The sequence below is a fragment of the Syngnathoides biaculeatus genome, chromosome 15 (assembly GCF_019802595.1).
Source record: "Syngnathoides biaculeatus isolate LvHL_M chromosome 15, ASM1980259v1, whole genome shotgun sequence".
In the NCBI taxonomy this organism is placed as follows: Eukaryota; Metazoa; Chordata; class Actinopteri; order Syngnathiformes; family Syngnathidae; genus Syngnathoides; species Syngnathoides biaculeatus.
This window is the reverse complement of record NC_084654.1, coordinates 8845891-8870976: the sequence shown is the minus strand read 5'-3', so window position 1 is coordinate 8870976 and position 25086 is coordinate 8845891. Positions and strand designations below refer to the sequence as shown.

Sequence of the window (25086 nt, the reverse complement as noted above, 5' to 3'; positions counted from 1 at the left end):
CATTGTATTCTCTTTATGTATAGACATCACACAGCATCCCAACTTCAATGTAATTAGGGTTTGTACTGTATATTAGATACGGTAATTGACATGGAGCCAGTGGGGTTGTTCTGGAGAATCTGGAGTCCTTGTAGTGACTTTTGGGACTGGCCAAACAGGATCCAAGTGGGAAATGTTGAGTCTTTGAACAAGGACAGCAGCAGTTTGGACCGAGAGAGATGGATGGAGCGTTTGGTGTTTTGCAAGTGAAAGTATGCAGATGGGGGGTGGGGGGGTTGTTGTTTACAAACAGTATATGTGTTTGGAAGGAGAGTACTCTGTCAAGGATGACACCGAGACTATACTAAGATTACTGGAACCAAAACTATGACTACTACAATTGCTACTTACTTTTACTTATCTACTTCCTACTAATACTTTTTCGTCTTTGGGTTTTCCATCAGTCTGGATGCCCAGCAGCACCATGCTGCCTCTCACATGTCTGTCTTCGTATAATGACAGCTATTTGGTCTGGGGAACGAGACGTGGTTGTAGGTGGAGATATTGTGTGTAACCTGTGGTCTGCTCTTTTGGTCATCTCAAATACACAACGCGGTTGGTGAGCAGTAGCCCATCAACAGATATGTGCCGATTTTTTTTTTTTTTTTTTTTTTTTTTTTTTTTTTCACTTCAGCATATGTGGGCTTTCTCACATAAAAAAAAAAGTAATGATCGCAATGCGCCATCCTTAATTTACTTATTTGATGTAATTTTAGCTTTGTTGTAAGCACAACCTTTTGTTTCAGTAACTGGAATTGTCATACTGGCTGAAAAAAGACCTGGATGGAGGACTACACCAGGGGAAAAAAAGAAAACATTTTAAACCGTTGACCAACACGATGAAAAGACATCTGTTAATTGGTGGGTAATGATTACTAGCATAATGACTTCAGATTCGTTGTAAAATCACTTAAATATTTTTTTAAAAGTCAGCTCAAAACTATTTCCAGAGGTTTTTTTTTTTTTTTTTCATGCCTGTCCATAGACTCAAAGCCAAACAGTTTAGGAGTTCAAAGCAAACACTTGTTTGTTCAGATTAAACTTTTTGTCCATCATTCCAAAAGCTACTATAATTTTGGCACAAACACAAGAGTGTTCATCACCAGAGCAAATACCTACCAAGGGTGAAGTATGCTATAGTGGCACAACAATGCTTTATGAGGGGCGAGTATTCAGCTGTAATCAGGGCCTTAGTCAAAGTGGGGGAAATTGTGAACAGCTCCAGGAGGCCGACTTGAACAGTTGATTTTTCATTTGGTGTAAACTTCAAACTGTGTCAACTGTTTCCTTCAATGTGAATTTGACTGATTGTTTTTTTTTTTTTTTTTTTACACAGCAACATCGTAGTCATAAAAGGATGTGAGCACTTGTTCATCCACATGCCGTTAGGTGTTTATTGCTCTTTCCTCACTACAAAAGAGTTGTAAAAAAAAAAAAACAATTGAGTTGCACAGGTTACAAGTAATGGTGGAAAAAGTTTCTATGTGCTCAGCGGGGTGTACCCCACCTCTCACCCAGATAGGATAGAGATAGGCTATGGGATAGGCTCCAGAACACACGCAACCCTCGTGAGGATAAGCGGTACAGAAAAGTGATGGGTGGTAAACTGATGTAGTGTGAAGGTGGGAGATTGAGTGAGTGGCAGACGGGGGATGACTGGCCAGTGCGTGACCTACCTACCGGTTGCTTTGCTTGCATTCCTTGGCGGAGAGCAGCGGGGTACAGTCTGACCCAGCACGATAATCCTCTAGCTGCCAGGAACCCTTATCAGCTCTGCTTTGGATGTAAAATGAGCCAACTAATGGGTGGGGGCAAGGAATGTATGTTGCCATGCACAAGCACAAGCGTTTTGACATGGAAAAAGGGTTACGTCTCTACAAAGCAGCCACTTTAGTTCTCTAAAAGGCGAAAAGATTAGAGGATGCTTTGAATATATGCCTAAATCGAAACATGTGTTTGTTGGTTTGTTCCATTCTTTTACAGTGGGACACTAACCTATTAGCCTTTATTTTTTTGTTTTTTTTCCCTGTGAAGATGGCAAAAATTGGGGATGTGGTTAAATAAATCAAGTGGTGGGTTTGTGACCACGTCATTCCTTCGCAGTGAGGAGCGTGTCTCAGAGACTCCAAAAGCAGCTCAAAAATATTTCAGGGAAAAGTACTCCCTAGAGGTGTCACAAAAATCGATGAATATAGCGCTGATGTCGATAAGTTGGCAATAACTGGTGTCAGTTCACATCCCGTTTGCTTGAGAGAAAGCTACTGAGGCCAAAAGAAGGTTTTTTATTGATTTATTTTAAATATCCAATGTGCTGTCATTCTTCCTTTTTGTGTTTTTGGGAGAAGAAAGTCAGAGGCTTTTTAGTAAGAAAACTAGGAGGTGTTCTAAATTGGGGGGTGGGTGGATCTTCGAAATGTCCTTTACTTTAGCAGAGGATTATTTTCTGATTGTGAAATTGGTTTGGAACATGTTATAAGCCTTTTCTTGCTATTTAGAAGCGCAAAAATGGATAAAATCCCAGCATATCCTGTCAACCAGGGGTTGTTTTTACATATTCCACATTCAGTTGCTTTTTCCAATGTTTTTCTTTTTGAGCTTCAGTAGGCTACATACCAGAAAAAGTAGTCAGCAACTCCCTCTTGAAGCCGGATATTTTTTGTTTGTTTTGTTTTTTTTGGAGTTCCCCTCGTCATTCCAATTTCTCTTCCAACTTCAGTATTATAAATTGTGCAGGGAAAATGAATTATTTTTGACTAAACTTTGCAAAGGTTAACCTCCCATTTGTTGTGGTGTGAGTTGCTTGGCAGATTTGGCTCAGTCATAACTGCCACATGGGCACGTTAAAAAAAATATGAAAGCTTTCTGTAGGCCAAACAAAAGGAGGAAATCAGACAGACGCACACTAGTCCTATTAGGATTAAGAGGCAAATTTATACTTTGTAGGTACCTACAATTCATATATTTATATGAATACTCTGTTACACAAGTGTCAAACTCAAGGTGTGGGGACCAGATCTGGCCCGCCGCATGTTTTATGTGGCCCGTGAAGGCAAATCAGTATCAACGACCATGATTGTTGTTAAAAGCTGCACCAAAATTAGAAATTATCATGTTGAAATATTGCAAGCATTTTTGTGTGTCCAAACTTCAACAATAGTTAAAAAAGCCAATACCTTTGATTTCTGATTCCAAAACTAGTTCATAAATTTCCTAAGGATAATGAGGTAAAAGATTTTCATGGTTTCACAGTCATAGCAGCCCTCCGTAACAACGATGTGGCCTGCGACAAAAATTACTAGTTAGACACCGCTACTCTATTAGATCTAAACTATGGATTAAAATTCAGGGGGAAAAAAGCACCTGCATTCTTAATAAGAACCTATTTAAGTATGCCAGTGCAAAAAAAATTATAAAACATCTGCTCAGAAACACTTGGCAACATGTTTAAGCGGTGGTCTTCCCATATACGCAATGAAGTGCAGTGAGTGTGCTTCTCTAGGGTTTTTGTGGTTGTGAGTGGACGGTTTCCCGTGGCTGAAATAACACATTAAACGCTTGTCACACAGGACGCTTAAAGCCCACAAAGAATCCATCTCCCCTGGAGATAGCGCTAAATATTTTGTTTCAACTATGTAAACCACCTTCCTCTCAAAGTACCTCAGCAGGCTCTGTAAGATTATTTTTTTTCATGCCAGCCAAGCTTCACATGTGCCCCGAAACAAGAATGAAAAATTGGGGTTACCCTAACCTTAATCTGTGAAACCTCTCGCTGGGGAAACCCATGGTTCAGATGGAATTAAAAACTACTACGACTATTTAATAAAGCTCAGCGTTACACAAAATTATGTCAGGCTCTACAAACGTCCACATCCCCCACAGATGTGACTTTACCGCTGTCATGTCAAACCCAAAAGGTAAGCAGAGATGCTTTGAGTTTTGTGTTATAGTGTTACTCAAGTCAAAATGATTTTATTATCTTGATGGGTGCTCACTTTTTTTCCCCCCACAAGTAGTGGAAGGCATTTTAGTTAAAATGTGGAGCATCTGCCCAAGGGTGGCAGAAAATCCACAGTCGCCACTGGACCAGCAAGAATTGGTGTGGGGAGAGGTATATAGTCGCTCTCTTGCGTGAGACGAAAAAAATCATTTAATCTATTCATACATCTCCTGATGCTGTAAGTGGAAAGAACTTCCAAATGAGCTCTTTCAACATTTTAAGACACACCCACAGTCCTTGAGTTCATTCTTTGTGAAATACTTTGCAGTTAATGTAAACACACAACCACACTTTTCTCCATGCTTGCATTCTCATGTAGATATTGGTGTCAATCGAGATTTTTTTTTCAATCAGATTAATCACATCACAATCATTGATTCATTTTAAATCCTCCAAGTACCACCGAATAGAATACTTTACTCTCCAACTGTCAGCTTAAAGGTCTACTGACACATAAAGCATGATTTTTAGGATGTTTTTAATGGAAAAAAAGGCAGCCGGAATGGACCCATCCGTTTTTTTCACCAAACATTATGTATTGGTATGGATTTTTGTATCTGCCGCCATGAAAATTCTCTCGAGGCATTTGTTTTGGAGAAGAAGCAGGAAGTAACATTTTTTCCAGAAGCCCACAATGACGGGTTTGTGTTTATACCAGTTTTACCGTCGAGAAAGTAGCAGTTTTTTCCTGCGTTAGCCAAAATGCTGTCTCGTTGTATTCCTGGATATTACTCAAACACTCAGGAGCATGGATTCACGCTTCACACGTTTCCAAAAGACCCGCGTCGTCCTGAAAAATGGAATGCGCAGGTGTATAGGACAAGAGCTTCTTGTGTTCCAAATGACAGGTAGGTGTGTATAGAGTTATTTAAAAAATTTATAGTTAGGGGGGGAACGTAATCCTCATTTCAGCGAGGGACTGAGGTTGGACCACGAGTGACGACAACGGTCCCTCGCGACTGGCTACAGTCGCTCACAGCTGAGTAAGCTAAATACTGTCATACATACATACTGTCGCAGAGTCTGTTGTTAGTTAGAAGTGATCCACATATCATCTAAATATAGCTCGAAAGGATGGGGTAATATGGCCCTGGCCACTTCACTCGATTGTGCTATGTTCTCTTCTTCGAAAAGAGTTTCTGTGTCGGGAGGGGCGTTGGAAAAAATCTGTAAATCTCTGTTGTTCCTCTCCCATACCAGGTGGCACAGCGTCTTCTCAATGGCGACTGTCCCAGTGTGACAGCTGTAAATGACATAGCAGGCAATATGGCTACCACTTGGATGTTGAGTGAGACTTCCACAAATTTGTGCAAGAATGACACGCTCTCTGCTCATTTTTATTTTTTCATATAGACATTGAAGTGAATAACACGTGTAATTTTCATAACAATATCTACTTTACAATCTTTATAGGGATGTCAATGGCACTTTAATGACCGACATTAGAATACAATGGGCTAGTAGGCCCAAACCTCAGGAAGAAAAATTACTTTTAACATAAGCCACTGTGGTATTCTGCGATTTGAACAGTGACACTCCAGTTATATGTAGGGAAATAAGCTACAACAACAAAAAGTACTTAAAAAATGATTCCATAAAATTTATTGTACTGTACATAAAAGTTAAATAAAATAAAATTTAAAAAGAATTGTGATAAAATGAACAATTCTTAAATACAAATGTGGTGAATTTAAAATTTAAATATACCCGAACTTTACTGAGGCAGTGATTCCGTTGCATACCACTAGAGAAACCCTACGTACTACCAGCGGTTTGGAGAATCACTGGTACAAGTGGCTCACGAAAGGGTGGACAAGCTGACGTCCATTTGCAGAGATGGATGAACAAACTCTAGGAAACTGCATTGGGTGGACCGAACAACAGATGGACACATGCATCTTTCCATTTCCTTTCTGATACCATTTATTGGGGTTCTGGCTTTTGCAGGTGAGCTGCATATGATCCCAGCTCAGTTCAGGAGAGAGGGGGGACACCCACGACCCTTCCCCAGCCATCATACACATCTGTTCTCACTCAGAATTCACTATATGGACAATTTAAGGATGCTTTAATTCATGGAAATGGGAATTCAAATCCACAATCTCAGAACTGTGAGGCAGATCCCCAACTACACTGCACTGCCACTGATTCTGAGACGTCATTATGTTCGAATTGGTCTTATTTCCATATTTGCAGCAAAATTGTTTAAGTCTAGGCGATAATGCCAAACAGAGAGAAAGGCAGAGGAATAATCAAGCTCATTTATGGAAAATGAGGGTCCTTAAAAATGATGAAATGCAAAGTGGGTGGGTAATGTATTAAAGAGATCTTATATTTTCACAGATGATACTGACGGCTGAGCGCTGTTAATACTGTACTGTACCGTATAATCAGGCCATAACCAAAAACTCAAGGCTTGCTGAGGACATCCAGTGCAAGGAAAAGGTATAACAATTTGTTCTTTATGCACGTCAACATTGGGACGCTCTCTAATCCTGAGTGTGTATTTACGAGGCCCTATTCTTATCAAAATATTCAGAATGCCCTGAAACTGGCTGGTAGCATGTTACAGTGAAGAAAATTAGTATTTGAACACCCTGCTATATTGCAAGTTCTCCCACTTAGAAATTATGGAAGGGTCTGAAATTTTCATCATAGGTGCACGTCCACTGTGAGAGAGATAATCTAAAAAGAAAAATACAGAAATCACAATGTATGATTTTTTTTTTACGTTTTATTTGTGTGATACAGTGGCAAATAAGTATTTAAACATCTGAGAAAACCAATGTTAATATTTGGTACTGTCGCTGTTTTTTTGCAATTACAGAGGTCAAACGTTTCCTGTAGTTGTTCAGGTTTGCACACACTGCAGGAGGGATTTTATCCCACTCCTCCACACAGACCTTCACTAGATAAGACAGGTTTGTGGGCTATCGCTGAGAAAGTTTCAGCTCCCTCCAAAGATTTTCTATTGTGTTTAGGTCTGGAGACTGACTAGGCCACGCCAGAACCTTGATATGCTTCTTACGGAGCCACTCCTTGGTTTTCCTGGCTGTGTGCTTTGGGTTATTGTCATGTTGAAAGACCCAGCCACGACCCATCTTCAATGCTCTGACTGAAGGAAAGAGGTCGTTCCCCAAAATCTCACAATACATGGCCATGGTCATCCTCTCCTTAATACAGTGCAGTCGTCCTGTCCCCATGTGCACAAAACACCCACAAAGAATGATGCTACCACCCCCATGCTTCACAGTAAGGTTGGTGTTCTTGGGATGGAACTAGTCATTCGTCTTCCTCCAAACACGGTTAGTGGAATTACGAGCAAAAAGTTCTATTTTGGTCTCATCTGACGACAAAACCTCCCTCCATAACTCCTCTGTATCATCCAAATGGTCATTGGCAAACTTAAGACGGGCCTTGACATGTGCTGGTTTAAGGAGGGGAACCTTCCGTGCCATGCATGATTTCAAACCATGACGTCTTAGTGTATTACCAACAGTCACCTTGGAAACGGTGGTCCCAGCTCTTTTCAGGTCCTTGACCAAGTCCTGTTGTGTAGTCCTGTGCTGATTCCTCACCTTTCTAAGACCCCACAAGGTGATATCTTGCATGGTGCTCACTCCGATTGAGATTGACCGTCATGTTTAGCTTCTTCCATGTTCTAATGATTGCTTCAACAGTTAACCAAGCTGCTTGGCAATTTCTCTATAGCCCTTTCCAGGCATATGGAGTTGTACAATTTTGTCTCTGATGTCTTTGGACTATATTATATTATTATATATATATTACTAGCTTGAGTCTTACTGATTGTATGGGGTGTCTTTATGCAGCTAACGATCTCACAGAGGTGCATCTTATTCAGGATAATACATGGAGTGGAGGTGGACTTTTAAAGGCGGACGAGCAGGTCCACTCCTTGCTTTTCCTGGCTGTGTGCTTCGGGTCATTGTTATGTTGAATGACCCAGCCATGACCCATCTTCAATGCTGTGACTGAGGGAAAGTGGTTGTTCCCCAAAATCTCACATTACATGGCCGTGGTCATCCTCTCGTTAGTACAGTGCAGTCGTTCTGTCCCATGTGCAAGAAAAACATCTCCAAACCATGACGCTACCGTGCCCATGCTTCACAGTAGGGATTGTGTTCTTGGGATGGAACTCATTGGTCTTCCTCCAAACATGGTTAATGAAGTTATGACCAAAAAGTTCCATTTTGGTCTCATCTGACCACAAAACTTTCTCCCAAGACTCCTCTGTATCATCCAAATGGTCAATGGCAAACTTAAAGGGCCACTGTCATGAAATGGATGATTTTTAATATATTAATGAAAAAACAGCAGTCAATATGGGCCCATGCGTTTTTTCACCACAAAACATGATTTTGACGTATACAGCTTTTTGTAACTCCCGCCATGAAAATCCTTTCGAGGGATTTATTTTTGAGAAGAAGCAGGAAGTGATGTAAAGGACAGAAGCGCCCCCAAGTGGACTCGTTTGTTTCCATTAGTTTTACTTCTGGGAAGGTAGCTCGTTGTTCCTTCATGTTAGCCAAAATGCCGGCTCAATGCACTGCTGGACATTGCTTGAACACTCGGGAGAATGGATTTACCCTTCAGACGTTTGCAAGAGACCCGGTTCGTCGTGAAAAATGGATTGCACGGGTGCAGAGGACAAGAGCTTTGTGGGTTCCAAATGACAGGTATGTGTGTGTATACAGCTACTAAAAAAAAAAAATGGTTTGGGGTAGACCACGTAATCGGTCTCTCATAACGTAACAAATGATCTGCGTACGAAATGTGTCGATGTGCGCGTCAGGCTGCTGCGTTGCTTCGCCAGCGAAGGCTGCGCTTTGGGCTCGCAGACAGCGGCGGCTCTGAAGAACGCAGCCGACAATGCCTCACTCAGCCGCGTGTGCGCAGTAAAGCGCCCTGGCTCGACAGTGTTGTTCATCTCGTATTGCGGCGTCTATGAACAACCCCCTAAAGCAGCACGGCTCGGGTCCATTATAAGCCATGGTGGCGCCGAAGATGAGCCACACCGGCTGAGGCGCTGCATTCGGCGATCACAGCTTCGGCGAAGGCTGCGCGTCGGGCTTGCGGACGGCGGTGGCTCTGAAGAACGCAGCCAACAATGCCTCAGTCAGCCGCGTGCGACGACAACGCAGTAAAGTGCCCCGGCTTGACAGTGTTGTTGTTCATCGCGTACTGTGGCGGCTATGAACAACCTCTTAAAGCAGCACAGCTCGCCTCTGCCTCACTCAGCCGCGTGCGACGACAACGCAGTAAAGCTCCCCGGCTCGACGGTGTTGTTTATCGCGTACTACGGCGGCTACGAACAACCCCCTAAAGCAGCATGGCTCGGCTCTGTGATAAGCCACCTCAGCACCGAAAATGAGCCACACATGCCGGCTGCAATGAGCCACGATGGCTCATCTCCGCCTCGGAAGTGGATCGGACGGGGAGGCGGTTTGGCCATGATCGCATATCATATGAATATTGCTCGAAACAATACTGTAATATTGCCCGGTAACTTCACTCCGTTACGTGGTGTTCTCCGTTTCGAAAAGAGCTTCCGTGTCAGAAGGGGCGCGTTTGTCTCCCATAGTAGGGTGCACCATGTGTTTTCATTGGCGAATGTCCGGGTGACGTCACGGACAGAGGATGCAGCCAATATGCCAACCACGTGGATGTCGTAGAATGACACTTCTGCAACTTTGCACAAGGATAACGCGCTCTCTGCTTACATTTATTTTTTCGGTTAGACATTGAGGTGGACTTTTAAAGGCGGACTCGCAGGTCTTTGAGGGTCAGAATTCTAGCTGATTGACAGGTGTTCAAAAACTTATTTGCAGCTGTATCACACAAATAAATCGTTAAAAAAAATCATACATTGTGATTTCTGGATTTTTCTTTTCAGATTATCTCTCTCACCGTGGGCATGCACCTACGATGAAAATTTCAGACCCCTCCATGATTTCTAAGTGGGAGAACTTGTAATATAGCAGGGTGTTCAAATATTTACTTTCTGCACTGTTAGTGTGTATACCCCCCTCATCAGGGATAGACTCCAAATGGTCTTGAAAAAATGATGGGTTGACGAATAATCCACCCATCTACTTCCCACTTGGGCCTTGGACTTGGGTCTTGCTATTTGTAAGGTGTCAGGAACCTGCTTTGTGGGAAGAAAACCCTTACGCTGAAATTCAAGCCACAATTTATTCAGAGTATCAATAGAAATCACTTTTGACAAAGATTTTTTTTTTATCTGCATGTTTAGACATTTTTTGTCCCAAGTCAGGTAAAGCAAAGACAGATGCAAACGTGCATTTTGTTTTTAAGTTTGTTTTTTTGGTACTGTGCACATGAATGTAGTAACCTATCGTAACCCCCTCAGAAGCTCAAAAACAAAGATGACTAATATAATAGAAAACATTTTTTAAAATGTTCATATAGTTTTAAAAGGAACATGTTTGTGGTAGTTTGGAACTTTGGATATTTAAAGGCCCCCTTCCATCAGATTCTATCTTTCATTTATGTTTTTATTTTTCAAGTGTTTTATGCATCACTCAACCGGATCGATGAGGTAGAAGCAATGTCACTGAGGTCCAAATGAAGCCAATCCACATCAGTGTGTAGAAATAACATAAACATTATAAACAGATGAATTTTAAAAAATAGGATGATATATTACTGCAAATAGTTAGACTAGAATATGATAGAATGGGGTAACAAATACAATCATCGTGTATGCATACAGTTAAAGATCAATTTTATATTAGCATGCTACTTAATCACTAGAGCTGTAATTTTGGTACCGTAATATTTTTATGGAAAAAAAAATGTTTCAAACTGAGGCCCAAAAATGTTGCTAGATCAATTTCAAAAAATGGATGGAATTTGAAAGCTGAACATGTAATATTTCCCAACATTTTTATTTTAATTATATAAAATGTTTTTTAGTTGCTGCGTGTTGCCTTCACTGACACATACACATCCACTTTCAAAGTATGTGAATTTTGTCGGTTGAGCCATCATGCACTAAACGAGGAGAAGTTGTCGGCGCCATCCGAAGACTTAAAAGCGGAGACGCAGACATCGGATGAACGGGCCGAGTAGATGTATTTCTTTCCAAAACACCAAAGGTCCATGACGATTTGCCTGAAGTGGCTCCGAAATTTGGAGCCGATGAAGGCGTAGAGGACGGGGTTGAGACAGCAGTGGAGGTAGGCGACGCTTTTCGAAATGGCCAGAACTTGAAGATTGAGCCTTTCTCCCTGACAGCTCCTTTGTTCAAACAGACCGAGCGTGTGGATGAGGAGAGTCACGTTGTAGGGCAAGTGGCACACAATGAAGACCACAACCACCGTGAAGACCACCCGGACGGCCTTGTGCCTCTGGCTGCTCTGCGCTCGGATCAACGTGCACGTGATGCTGGAGTAGCACAGCGCCATCACCGCCAGGGGCAGCAGGAACCCGACGGCCATTTGAAGGGACGGAACCAGTTTTTTGATGAACTTTGCCGTCCGGTCGTTGCTGAAAGACAACTGACACTTCGGGTGCACGGTCTCCGCCCCCAAGCTGGCCTCTTCAAAGCGTTCGGTGTATATCAGCGTGGGCAGCGTTAACGTGGCTGCGCAAACCCACACGCCAGAGCAGATGATGCGGTTGTAGGTGAGATACCTGGAGCGGGCCCCAAAAGTACGTCTAGCCTGCACGATGGAAACGTAGCGATCGCCGCTGATGCACGCCAGCAGGAGCATCCCGCTGTAGAGGTTGATGCTGTAGGCTGACCTCAGCACCTTGCAGACCACGGAGCCCATCGGCCAACTGTGCCGTTCGTTGTAAATGATGAAAGGCAGGGCCAGCACAAAGGTCAGGTCGGCCACCGCCACGTTGACTAGGTACACGTCCGTCATTGTCTTGGTTCTCTTGTAGAATATGTAAGTGACCACGACGAGGATGTTACCGATCAGGCCGAAAGCGCAGATAATGGAGTGCATGTAGGTTTGGGCGATGACTTCGGCAGGGTTTGGGTCCAGGTTGCACAGACCATAATCTGTATAGTCGTCAGTGCTGGGATTATAATAGTCTGGAGCCACTGAAGTCATGGCTGGTCCTGTTGAACAAAGAAATATTTTAAGACCAAGCAGCAGGTCTTTGCTTTTCAATTCAATGTAAAATATAATCTAAATAGGACTATTTATATAAAACCAGCCTTTTTTTTCAAGTTATTTTACGTTGTACTACACTATTTAATTTCTACCCTGACTGGTAGAGTTGGACAAGAAAATAAGTTTGTACATTGCTTTTTTGAAAACATATCTTTATAAATAGTATAACAGCTATACAGGGGTGCTGATAAAAAAAACAACAAAAAAAGACTTGAGCCGTATTTTTCTGTCCTTTAGACCACTGCACATGTGCAAACAACAACACTGAGTACAGCAAAACACGCTTGTCAGTGAGTTCCCCCACTATTTTAATCCCTCGCTTTTTTCATAAAGTAATCTTATCAAACATGAGTATGCATGCTGGAACAAAGAAGAAGACAAAAACGTATCACTTTCATACACATCAGAGTTCAACAGCGAAAGCTGCCACTGAAGCATCGTTCCAGGTTCGTCACATCATTGTTAATAACAAGAAGGCCTTCCAAGACGGAGAGAAGGTAAAAGAGGCATAGCTGGCTCATTGTTCCAATCTTTTATGAATAAGGCCGAAATGTTATCTTCAATAAAATCTCTGCAACTGTAAAGGAGTACAGTTCCTTGGCGCTGTGAAGCCATGGCTGATGTGTGGAAGGACATCAGAGATTGTGAGTATTTCTCACTGCAGTTGGACGAATCCACTGACGTGAGTGACACAGCCCAGGTGTACATTTTCATTGGTATGGTGTTTAGTGATCAGCAACGTGAACTCAGATAGTTACAAAAAATGTTTAAAGTTAATTATGTCGTGTAATATTGGCTCATGCAGTTATGCAAGGAAAACATGGAAAACACGTAAAGAATCCTCAATATACTTTAAAATAAATATGTTTTGCATTTTTGTAGTGAGTTGATCTTTGTGACTTGGTCATTCTATTTCATTATTGGTCATTCTAAAAAAAAAAAAAGACATCCCCTCCCACACACACACACCGCCACCCCCATCGATCGTGAGGCTGGCTGCTTTGAAAAGTAGATCTTGGGGTAAAAAAAAAGTCTGGGCCCCTCTGGTATAGCTTTTCTTCATAACACACCGATTAACAAAAATAATTACATTTCAGCATCAGATTGTAAGAATTGTGATTGTGTGCTGTACTTTCTGATCTGTGTCGAGATTAATTTAGTATGAAAGATTTCTCCGGTTTTGGTTCTGGGTTTGGAAGGTGCAATTTTGGTGCTCCTCAGTCTGGAGGCTGAACTATTTCAGTGTGATACGGACGCACTACCCATCCCAAAATACAAACACATCTTTTTTTTTTTTTTTTTTTCAATTTATCACTTAGAGTCACTGATGGTTAGTGGTACATCTGCTAGCAGTGTTAGTTCAGTTCCCACTCAGTGATGGAGTTCCATATGTGCGCTGGGACTGACTGGGGAACAGTTCAGGATGTAGTCCAATTTTCGTCTGATATTAGCTGGGGTAGGCTTCAGCGACCTATGACCCTAACCGTGTTATGTGATGTTGAAAATGGAAAAAAATGTATCACTTTTCTTTTAAAAAGGTATATAAAAGCAATATGCTTGGTATATCTTTATCTACACAGACTAATTGGTTTTAGATGTGGTTTAGCATGGTTCATAAATTAAAGGAGAGTATTATCAAACGACGTGAATTTGATTTTTTTCTATGCAACCCTTAGAAGGAAAAGGATCCCCCGAGACCCCCACGTGACCGCAGCCTCAGATGGCCCACTATCGATGGCGAATGTGATTGCGTAAATTTTTCTTATAAAGAATACTCTGTCAGCAAAACCTGCAATCCGCATGTACTCAGTGTAAAGGATAAAAGGCCATGTTCTACTTTGTTTCTTCCTCTGGTTCTGCATGACCCAATTTAAAAGCCTTTAGTCAGGTAAGCGACTCGTTTTATCTGATCTGATCCTTATCGATGAGGATCTGAGACATTAATGAGAATCAGAGCCGACATCTCTAGCAACCATGAAAAGAGGTCACTAAAGATCAAGAAAAAAAAAACATCAGTCACTGAAAAAAAAAAATTATACACAGCATGAAGCATTCGTACATATGGCATGCATATATAATCATAAATAAATGAGCAAAGAATTTGGCCTCTGAGAAACCTTTCGTATGTTGATGTGTGTGTGTGTGTGTGTGTGTGTGTGTGTGTGTGTGTGTGTGGTGTGTGTGTGTGTGTGTGTGTGTGTGTATATATCACTCAGTATAGTTTATCCGTAATAGCATCTATGTGAAAAGAAAAAATATGCAGAATTAAGAGGAGTTAAAGGAAGCTACATTTTATTAGCTGTCCATTTGAGAATGTGAAGTACAGTGTACTTTTCTTCTTCTACTGTAGCCTTTATCAAACTGTTTGAAATATTGTACCTGTATTACAATGATCAACGGATCCGCCAAATAAATCTAAACATCAATTGCAGTTACTTATTCATGCTGATTTGAGTTTTTTGAAAGGCAATTCAAACTACCGACAAACTTGATGGTTACACCTAATGTGGCAGTATTAGAGCTGTGTGAACATTTTAGTCTTAAATTTTGATTGAGACTGTCAGAGAGCAGTTTAATCTAATTTGCTGAGAGATGCAAAATATCAGAGGACCTCCAAGTACATTTCAGCCCTTTGCAAAAACCTAGATCACAACAATAATAAGAAAATAAATAAAGCACCTACTACAACAGCAAACAGCTAAAACAATGAAAGAATAATATATTGTTCAATCAATTCTGTATTTTGTAAAATAAGTCAGTCAAAACAAAATATTATTGTCTTTGAAGACTGGATTGCACTTCTATTTTATTCTATTAGATTGGGAGTGAATTGTACTTCATATTGTTATATTATGGTAATTTTTAATATTATATTATGATAATAATATAATCAATCTCAAATGTTTTCCTTCAGTTTTAAAAATAACTTTACATTAATGATATTAATTTATATGAAATGATGACATATTTTTCTGTTCAGAACATACCCTCGGGATGATGACTTCACACAGGGGTTTTCTCAATCCAATGTTGATGATTAAAAAAAAAAAAAAAAAAGAGAAGCAGAGAGTCACCAATATCTCAGCTGCTGGTGGAGAAAAAATTGAGGTTGTACTCAAAGATCCAAAGTAAAAATAAAAAAGAGGAAGAAGACCAAAAGGAGGGGAAAGCTCAGATAGGCTGTAAAGCACATATTTCGTCTTCCTGCTCGACATTTCATTTGTACTGAAGCAGAGCTCCTCCTCCACAAAAATGACAGCATTTTTGAAAATAATTTAAAAAAACAAATTGTGTAGTCACACTTCATTTGACTTCCATTGCACTTTGTAGAAAATAAGAAAACAGCACAGAGTAACCTGAAGTATTTGCTAATTTGAAGTATTTGGCTGATTGTTACCCCCACTTTTTTTTTGTAATTTTCCCCATTATTATTTTCACTGAACTGTATATCATGTATGATGAATCCTATTTCAGCATCACTTTTTTTCAGGCTGTGGACTTGGTGATGCTTAATGAACTTTATTTTTTAAGACTGTCAAGCAAATCAATCCATCCATCCATTTTCTTAGCCGCCTATCCTCACAAGCATCGCAGGAGTGCTGGAGCCTATCCCAGCTGTCAACGGGCAGGAGGGGGGGGGTACACGCTGAACTGGTTGCCAGCCAATCGTAGGGCAAATAGAAACAAACAGCCGCCCTCACAATCACACCTAGGGGCAATTTAGAGTGTCCAATTAATGTTGCATGTGTTTGGGATGTGGGAGGAAACCGGAGTGCCCGGAGGAAACCCATGCAGGTAAGGGGAGGACTGGGATTGAACCTGGGTCCTCAGAACTGTGAGGCCAATGCATTCAAGCTGCTCCACCGTGCCACCCCCATCAAGTAAATGTAAATGTAAAATTCATTTTAAAATCTTGATTATCTTTCCAGGAACATAAGGTGGTCGGTCACCTGATGCCATGCAGGCGTTGTCAAATGCGTGAGCTTTAAAGATCTGGAGGCCTACCTTCCCTTTAGTTCAGTGACTCAACTGTAAGAAAGAGACAGAGACTGAGAAAGATTAGCATCAATGGCAGTTTTCCAAGGGGGTGAAAATAACCTCTGATCAATAACAACAGAAAGGCTCATCTTAATTTATCGACTTATGAGATGAAAGTTGAACTTCTATCTAAGTGGTCCTCAACGCTTTTACCCTGCATGACAAAACTGTTCTTTTTGATGAAGCCCTTTTTTCCTTTATTCATCAACACACTCAAAAAACACAACAACAACAATCAGTTCCATCCACGGTGTTTTGATATTTAAGGGGAATTTATTTGACTCCTTGGGAGAAATATAATAATATATGCTCCCGCTTTCACTTATTTGTGGTTGATCAGAAGCACCTTAAAAGGTGGCAGGTGGGTGCTGACCCTGGTCGGTCCCATTGAGATTGAAAACCTTCTTTTCAAATGGCCAAGATGGGAAGTACAAAGACAAGGAAAGTACTGCAGTATTTATAAAGCATCACATTTTGGATTTAGCTGTTTATGAATCATACGAGCAATCAATTGTTCAAGCAGTCAATCAAAAGCACTGGCATTCTTTCAAGTCATTTAAGGACACCAATTCCTTGAGCTTTAACATAGTTCAAGACTGCTTAATTCCAAACAGCGTAAACTTTCTTTCGGCTTGTCCTGTTAGGGGTTTCCAAAGCATATCATCTCAGATAAATGCACATATTTGTTTGGCACAGTTCTTACGCTGGATGCCCTTCCTGACGCAACCTCTCTTGAGGTGCGGGGGCCCCAGTGAGAAACGAACTCACGACCCCTGGTTTACCAAACCAATGCTCTCACCACTGAGCTATGGGGCCCCCTAATTCCAAACAGAGTCACATTCCTATTTTTGAGAGCGGGTGCATTTGTGCACGCATTTTATCTCAGTTGATCATTTTTACTTTCCCTCTTTTACCAGTTGACGTCTACAGGTTGTAGGTTATCTAACAGTTTTGAAATGGTTTGTCTTTGTGTCATTCTTGGGAGCACAAAAACATGATGTTTGTTAACCATCGTCACATTGGTTAATAGCTACATTAGCGATTGTGGCGATTGCATTAACAGAAATAAGTTATTTCTTATTCTTAAATTAATAATTTGGGCATTGCATGTCCTTTGCCGGCACGGCAGCGCAGCTTTGGAGCGTTAGCCTCAGAGTTGTGAGGACCAGTGTTCAAATCCTGCACCCACCTGTGTGAAGTTAGCATGTTCTCCTCGTGTCTGGGTACCATTTCACCGGGCGCTCCTGTTTATTCTCACATCCCAAAAATATGCATTAATAGTACACTCTAAATTGCCCCTAGGTGTGATTATGAGTGCAACTCAATGACATGGAATAAAAACTGGACTGTGTACAGGCCCCTTTCACATGGTCAACTCCCGGTCAGGTTCAAAACATTCCTTTTGGTACTATTTCACGTCAAAGTTGACGCCCTTTGACATCCTTACATTTGTACATTACGAAAAATAATAACATCGAATTTAATTGGAATACGGTGCGCTGTTGGCTGTCAAAACCGTGCAGGCGGTCGCAAAGATGTAACTTTTCACCGGTAAGTGTTTCAGTTTAACCTTCATAATCAATTATTCTATATTTATCGCATCGTTTTCCATAACAATGTGTGTATGTTTCCCATCATTTTTGCCCTGACCATAGGTCAGGTCCTGTTGACCATGGCGGAACCAATGATGAGTGTGCAGTCAAGTTTTTGTTCTACTTCATTGATGCAGCTGATGTCTGTCTCCGTGTGCCCTGCGATTGGCTGGCGACCGATTCAGGGTGTACCCCCTCTCCTGCCCAATAACAGTTGGGATTGGCTCAAGGACTCCCGCGACCATCGTGAGGATAAGCGCCTCAAAAAAATTGATGGATTTTTTTTTTTTTGTGGTACAAATTCAGATTCAGTCATACAAAGCCACAATTAAAATGAAATCTAAAGAACTCTTACGGCTTTAAATGAAATGTGGCAAAAATAATTAGAGGGATTATAAAGAGTATTAAAAAAATGGAGCTTTACTTGTAATTTCGATTTGTTGAAAGAGTTATGACTCTGGGCGCTGTGCCAAGGAATAAACTTCAAAATAAAATAGAGTGGTATTAAAATATCACTTCAGTGTTGCCTAATCTGTCTGTTGTGTATGATTTAATCGTATTTTTGTATTTAAAAAAATATATGAATACAGTTTGTGTCATGTTCACAGATTTTGTAGGCAAGGTCTCACACGGAATAAGTTTTACTTTGAAGAATTCAGCCGGACGTGGTCTCCTGAGCAAAGCAATAGGCTATCACCTGACAGGTAACCAGCGCCGCAGGTTCGCCCAGTTAATCAAACATCCTGCGATAAACCAAGCAAGGAGAAGTCGTCTTTGTTGTTCTTTCGTGATTCTGCTCTCTGTTTTCCAGTTCAACATGAGTAAGTCCGGCACTTTAAAAATGAGGAATTTGTTCAAAGTAAAGTCACAGGAGAAAGACGGCAAGGAAGCCAAACAGTCGGACTCCATGAGAGATGGAGTGGCCGCCGTGTCAGGAGACAAGTCGGGGATATCCCCGGTGAACTCTGGTTCTGCCGGCATCGGGTGCCCCGCCGCACTACCCGGGGACGGAGTGCTCATTTCTCCGAAGGAAAATAAGGGGAGGCGGATGTTGTCGTTTAGGTTGAAGCGAAAGAAATCTAAGCAGAAAGAAAGAGGGGCCGGCGGCGGAGGAGGAGGTGGTGATGATGAGTTGTTCCCCAGTGAACTGGACGTCTTCAGCAGCCAAAGACAGTAAGAGCAACAACTTCATTTCACACCTCGAATGTTGTGTCTGTATTTTAATGTTGACAAATCAAGTGTCGCACAGGTAACACTGTTCCAGGCCCACTTACTTTTGGGTGTTTTTCCACGCTCATGTACCTTTACAGTAGCTGCAAATGCGATATATTGCGGTATGAACTGTTTTGTGGAAGGGCTATTGCTGTAGAAAATACACCTTTTACAACTCCAGCGTGATTAGAGCCTCTCAGCTGCTGATAGCGGCTACTTTTTTTTTTTTTTTTTTACTCTCATTCACAACCACTGGAGTGAATGCTGTGAAAAAAGACATTCACACCATGTTGAGTCCAAAACATGTATGATGCTGACTATTACTCTCTTTGTTGTCTTGGAATTGAAATTAATAGACTTCCGTAAAGATATGGACTTCCAGCAAGACGCTGAGCAAATGCCAGTCTTTCGCAGGGCAATCTTATTTAGATGGATGATAGATGAGGTGTGTCAGAAATGTTCCAGGACTGGTGTTCTAAAAGATATATTTCAAACCCAAACTGGGACTTTTCCCCTTGAATCTGGGTCAGACAATCAACGAGCTCGTGTAGAGCTCTAACAGCATTTGCTTCAGTCAGTGTGTGAGAAGAAGTGAGATTTGTCGTGACTGCTTCACTATGACGATAGGGCTGCTCACAATACCCAGAGCTGCATTTAATTAAAGGGGAAATCCAGTGCTTGGCATGGACAGTGTATCCAATAGGTCATGTAATATGTACTCTATTTTGACAATGTGATGTTGAATCCTCTCTCATTTAATTGTGTTTTGAGAAGATTTTAATCGACAATTACACATTTTCAGGGGCGCTGCAATTTTCGTGAGTCACATGACCTACGTGCGCTGATGTGACATGTACCATGCCGCAACAAAGGCTTGATTACATGGGACACCATTTATGCCCAGCGCTGCTTTCTCGGATTTATCCTCATCTGATGAAAAAATAGCAGTAGCCTAGCTTCGGCATCCAGGGCTAACGGCCTCCGCCGCCTGGAAGCTCAGCTCGCGGCCCACCGCCGGAGCTCGCTCGTCAGACTCCGCGTCATTCCCGTCCGAAAAACCATCTACGGCTGCTGGCCCGGAGCTCCGGGGGCCTTTGTTTAGGCACTTATGTCCCGTGCGTAGGCCTCCGAGTAGTCAGACTCCGCGTCATTCCGCCCGAAGAACCATCCGAATATTCAACATTTAGAGCCACAGGTTCAAATCTGTATGGAAGTATTCCTCCGTCTTCCTGATCAACTGATACTGCTATTTCTTCATCAGATGAGTATAAATCAGAGAAATCAGAGCTGGGCATAAATGGTGTCCCATGTAATCGAGCCTTTGTTGCGGCACAGTACACGTCACATCCGCGCAAGTAGGTCATATGACTCGAGAAAATGGCAGCGCCCCTGAAAATTTGTAATTGTCGATTAAAAAAAAGTATGTTTCTTTCGGCTTGTCCCTTTCGGGGTCGCCACAGCGTGTCGTCTCAGATGAACGCACATATATGTTTGGCACAATTTTTACGCCGGATGCCCTTCCTGACGGAACCCTTCTCAGGGAGTGGAGGCCCCCCAGTGGGATACAAACCCACAAACCCCTGATTTACCAAACCAGTGCTCTAACCACTGAGCTACGGGGCCTCTTGTAATTGTCGAAAAAAAAATTCTCAAAACACTATTAAATGAGAGAGGATTTAACATCACATTGTCAAAATAGGGTACATATTACATGACCTATTGGAAACACTGTTCATGTAAAGTACTGGATTTCCCCTTTACAATCTCCCTAATTCTTGTAGGCGTGTATTCGCTCTGCTCTGTGGGACCATTGATTGTTACTGGAGCTCAATGGGGGACCGTTTGTAGCTTTTTCTTCTCTTATTTACCGCATCTTTTCCAATTGACTTCAGCGCTGCCCATCATGTTGCAGCCATGTGTCAATACGTTCAAGACTTGCCACTCAAAATACTGACATTCCTGTACTCTTTAAAATCCCCCCAAAATGATTGCCTAAATAATGTAATATAGCATGATGAACAACTGTATATTTAGTTATTTATATTAAATCTATCTATAATATTGCTATGTTCTGATGTGGTGTATTAACAGGGTAATAGTCCTATAAATGTCTTTCTTTGACAGTTTATTCCGGTGATAATATTTCTTTGAATGTCACCTGTTTGAGCGACTCTTGGCCACAGTAATTGACTAGATTTGAATTCAAATGAGAGTATGTCATAAAATAATAAATGATAGATGGACTGCCACAATGATGATGGCTTATGCTGCCAAAGGGAAAAAAAATTGTTCGTTCAGAATGAATGATGCAGCAGAACTAATTTGAGCTTCAGAAGACTTCAAATTCTTTAATGGCAATTTTATCACTTGATGCATGATGCCCTTTAAGGTTGAATATAATTTCTTCCACTCCATTATTTTCTTTACCATAAAGTTATGATTTCTTAATAAAAACACAACACATTATCATGCACAGAATTGCATTTTCAGTATATGAAGTAAAGAGAGTGAAGTGAACTGCAATCGGAGCTGAACTTTTTCCTCGTCCTTTTTTTTAATGTTGCCTACATCGATTCATTTTTGTAATACTTGCCAGATTCGCCACTGGGACAACCACGTCATTGTCTCGGGGAATATTTTTCCAGATTGAGTGCTCATCAGTTTATCTCTGATGTCATTCTGTACGACTCCAACACGTAAAAGAGTTTGTATCATGAGAAAGTAAGAATATATTGGTGTTTAATCAGCAAAACTCTTGCCAGTTATGAGTCATATGAAAAAAGCCCATTATTAGCTGACATAATTGCGACACATTGCATGTATCTCAATGAGGACTATCTATATATTGCGATATTTGTGTTGGACAGATCCTCAATGGGGACCTGGAGAATGAAGCGTGAAGCTTGATGAGAAATAGACCTGGAGATTGTCTTTTTTCAACTATTACGTCGAGTTGAGTCTTATTTCAATGTGAAATTAAATAGTTTTCATCAGGAAAAAAAATACAAGTGCAACAAATGAAGGGAAATATATGGAGCATGAAAAGGAAATGCACATTCGAAAAGGAGAGAGGTAAAAAACATATGTAAAAAGGTATGTGCATAGGTGTGCATGTACATATGTGTAAAATCAAATGTCAGATAATAATCCTTGAAAACGCCGTCAAACCCCTGCCTCATCTTTGTCTTGTGACATTATCAGTTCTTTGAACCTTGATTGAACTCACTAAATGTAAGCTATCAATTTACGTTTGTTGTGCAACTGCATATAATTTATATGCCTTTGCCTTTTTCCGATTAATACATGTTTAATTAAGAGCTTCAGACATAAGGGAGCCGATGTGACAGTCTCTCAACCCAAAGGTCCGGGATTTGATCCTGAGGCCTTGTGACCATTCCGAAGGGTCCTTGAGCAGCAATCGAGCAGGGTTCTACATGAAACCTTTCTGAGTGGTGGGCAGCAATGTAGGGCGACCATGAGCCATGTTGTGGTGGCTCTGTCAGAACCAGCGCTGGCCCTGTATTGTCATAATATACCCGTAATACTGTTTACTAAAATTAAATAATTATTCTATACTTAGTGTCTTTATGCTCTAAGCATGTACGACTAGATTACCAACACTTTGACATTCCAATTTACTGGAAATGTTAGTGGTTGCAGCCCAGTGGTTTAAATATGTATTATTGTGATATATGCGATCAGAAGGACTATTGATTGGAATAATTAAGTAGAAACGAAGAACATTCACTTCAATCATTCTTCTTGATTATGTCAGATTTTATAGAACTGCAAAGGTTTAATGTAAAGGTAGCACATTTAAGTACAAGCAGTACAAGAATACAAGCGTGCTGTCTGGAATCTCTGATACATGGTACGAGTTGATCAATCAATCAATCAATCAATCAAGTAACTGCAGTAAATAGTTCGCAGCTCAGAAAAATAACAAAAACTGATACTGAAATTAAAGGACTGATACTTCTTGACACTGCAACCATGGTTCCACTTACCCACTTCTAGGTCTTTTTGCCTCATCCAATTAAAAACAAACAAATATTGTAAATTTTGGGCAATATTTCCTCATCTTTCTTACTCCTGGAATGAATAAATGCAAATACAATTTGGAAAATTTGTTTTGAAAGTCTACTAAATTAGCGTTGTTTTTTTTTTTTATTTTTTACCAGGACCATTGATTGGGTTGTGATCAAATGTCAAAGTATGGCTGCACCTGCAACATCATTTATCCAGTGAATTAGTAGATTACAAGTAGTTGCTGGAGGGCCCAAACTGAAATCGTCTGATTCTACTTGGTAGTATAATGTTTTATTCCCAACTTTACTAATAACAATGGAACCTCAATTTCCTTATCTAAAGAGCAAAGAAAGAATGGAAAAACTAGACTACATTGACTAAGGAACAAAGAAGGAAGGGGAATAAAATTGAAATGTCACAGTTCAAGGTAGCGCGCTAAAGGTAGTTTTTATCCATTAAATTTACATCAAGTCAAATGTCACAAAATAAAGTAAACCAAACCCACAGATTCTTTGAGTATTATGAGTAAAGCTATGACGACGTGAAAGCAGCCTTTTGACATGAATTTAACCAGCCTTGGAACCTCACTTCTTTTATCTTTATCGCATTGGCCACACCTGAGTCAAGCGACAAGATGGATGATAGGCTGATGTCTTTTTTTTTTTGTTGTTGTTTTTTTTTTTGGGGCACGCAGTCATGCGATCAACCAAAACTGCCTCGGCGATCAACACATTGAGCACCAATGTGCTCTAAATTGCCCATTGGTGTGAATGTAAGTGTGAATTATTTTCTGTGGCCTATGATGGACTGCCGACCAGTCCCGGGGTATCCTGCCCAAAGTTGTCTGTAGATTAAGCAACATTAACAACGGTTGGTTTGATTTTTGAAGAAGGCAGCTGAAAGAAACCTGTCATACGGGTATGACGCACCAATCACTAAACCCAAATTCATCCAGCGTGTCAACTGAATGTCGTTGTTTCGCATGCAGAAGAAACCTGGAACACCGCAAACCCATAGACACACGTGACGGATATAATTATCCCTGCAACTTGTTTATCAACAAGAAATCATCTCATACCAGACAGTACAATGAGATTTTAATTGCGCCAGCGATATTTAGCTTTACTTTGAATTGCATCTCGTGTTGGTTTTCTTGGGGAAAAAATTTTCACTTATAAGCACCTTACACACAGCTTCACCGTCTAATTTCAGAAAGGCAATTATGTGTAGCTACAGTGTAATGTAAAATGCAAAATTATTCCTCACATTATATTATTCTATTCTCTTTAGTTGTTATGTTTCAGGGCAACTAATTTATAGTATTTGCAGTTTTTGTAAAAGAACAAATGTTTATATGGTGAAGGTCAAAAACTTTTCTCAAACTGAAAAAGTGTTGAATGTCACTAAATGAACAGCAAAATAATAATAAAAGAATAAAAAGTTATGCTTATTACTAACTAAAAAAAATCATACTATATGTTTCGGGCCAAGACTTTTTTTGCTAGAACAGTGGAATATTCTTTAAAAACTGCCAGAAGACTTTCAATCGATGACTCGACAAAGTCAATTAGGAATACAGCTAAGTAATATGTGATTTCTATTGAATATAACAATATAGTGACGTGATGTCCAATATCCAAATGGCTGATATGCCCTGCCACTGACTGGCGACCAGTTTAGGGTGTAGTCTGCCTTTTGCCCAAAGTTAGCTGGGATAGGCTCTGGCACTCCCGGAACCCATGTGAGATTAAGCATCTTAGTAAATGGATGGATGGTATTATGTGTAAAAAAAAAAAAAAAAAATATCCGTGCACTTCTTTTAGAAATAATGTGTCAGTTAATAACATGAGCACACTGAGGTTTGCATGGACATCTCTGGCCTTCTTTCTCATCGGACGATCATTCGTACACTACCGGTACTTTGAATGTTATTTTTGGAAATAGGTCCATCATTTTGACACGAGCATTTAACAACTGACTGATGTTAGCTAACCACAGACTGTTCACGTAT

General features: G+C 40.8%; 2 protein-coding genes across 3 annotated transcripts in view; one reads left to right on the top strand and one right to left on the bottom strand.

The window, feature by feature from the left end:
- Window positions 1–10336: 10336 nt before the first annotated feature.
- On the bottom strand, window positions 10337–15233 carry ccr6b (chemokine (C-C motif) receptor 6b). Its single transcript, XM_061844116.1, has 2 exons — window positions 15192–15233; window positions 10337–12149 (listed from the first exon to the last, which is right to left on the bottom strand). The coding sequence occupies exon 2, from the start codon at window positions 12139–12141 to the stop codon at window positions 11065–11067; it is 1077 nt and encodes a 358-aa protein (XP_061700100.1). The 5' UTR covers window positions 12142–12149; window positions 15192–15233; the 3' UTR covers window positions 10337–11064.
- A 3310-nt stretch (window positions 15234–18543) lies between these two features.
- Window positions 18544–25086, top strand: part of crybg1a (crystallin beta-gamma domain containing 1a) — a 49054-nt gene continuing 42511 nt past the window's right edge. For both annotated transcript variants that reach the window (XM_061844008.1, XM_061844007.1), the window contains exon 1: window positions 18544–19007. In XM_061844008.1, coding sequence (XP_061699992.1) covers window positions 18652–19007 — 356 coding nt within the window. In that variant the 5' untranslated portion in view covers window positions 18544–18651. The remainder of the gene's footprint in view (window positions 19008–25086) is intronic.

Bases quoted from the DNA above. Each gene is read 5' to 3' on its own strand.
- ccr6b (XM_061844116.1), bottom strand. From the start codon at position 12,141: ATGACTTCAGTGGCTCCAGACTATTATAATCCCAGCACTGACGACTAT.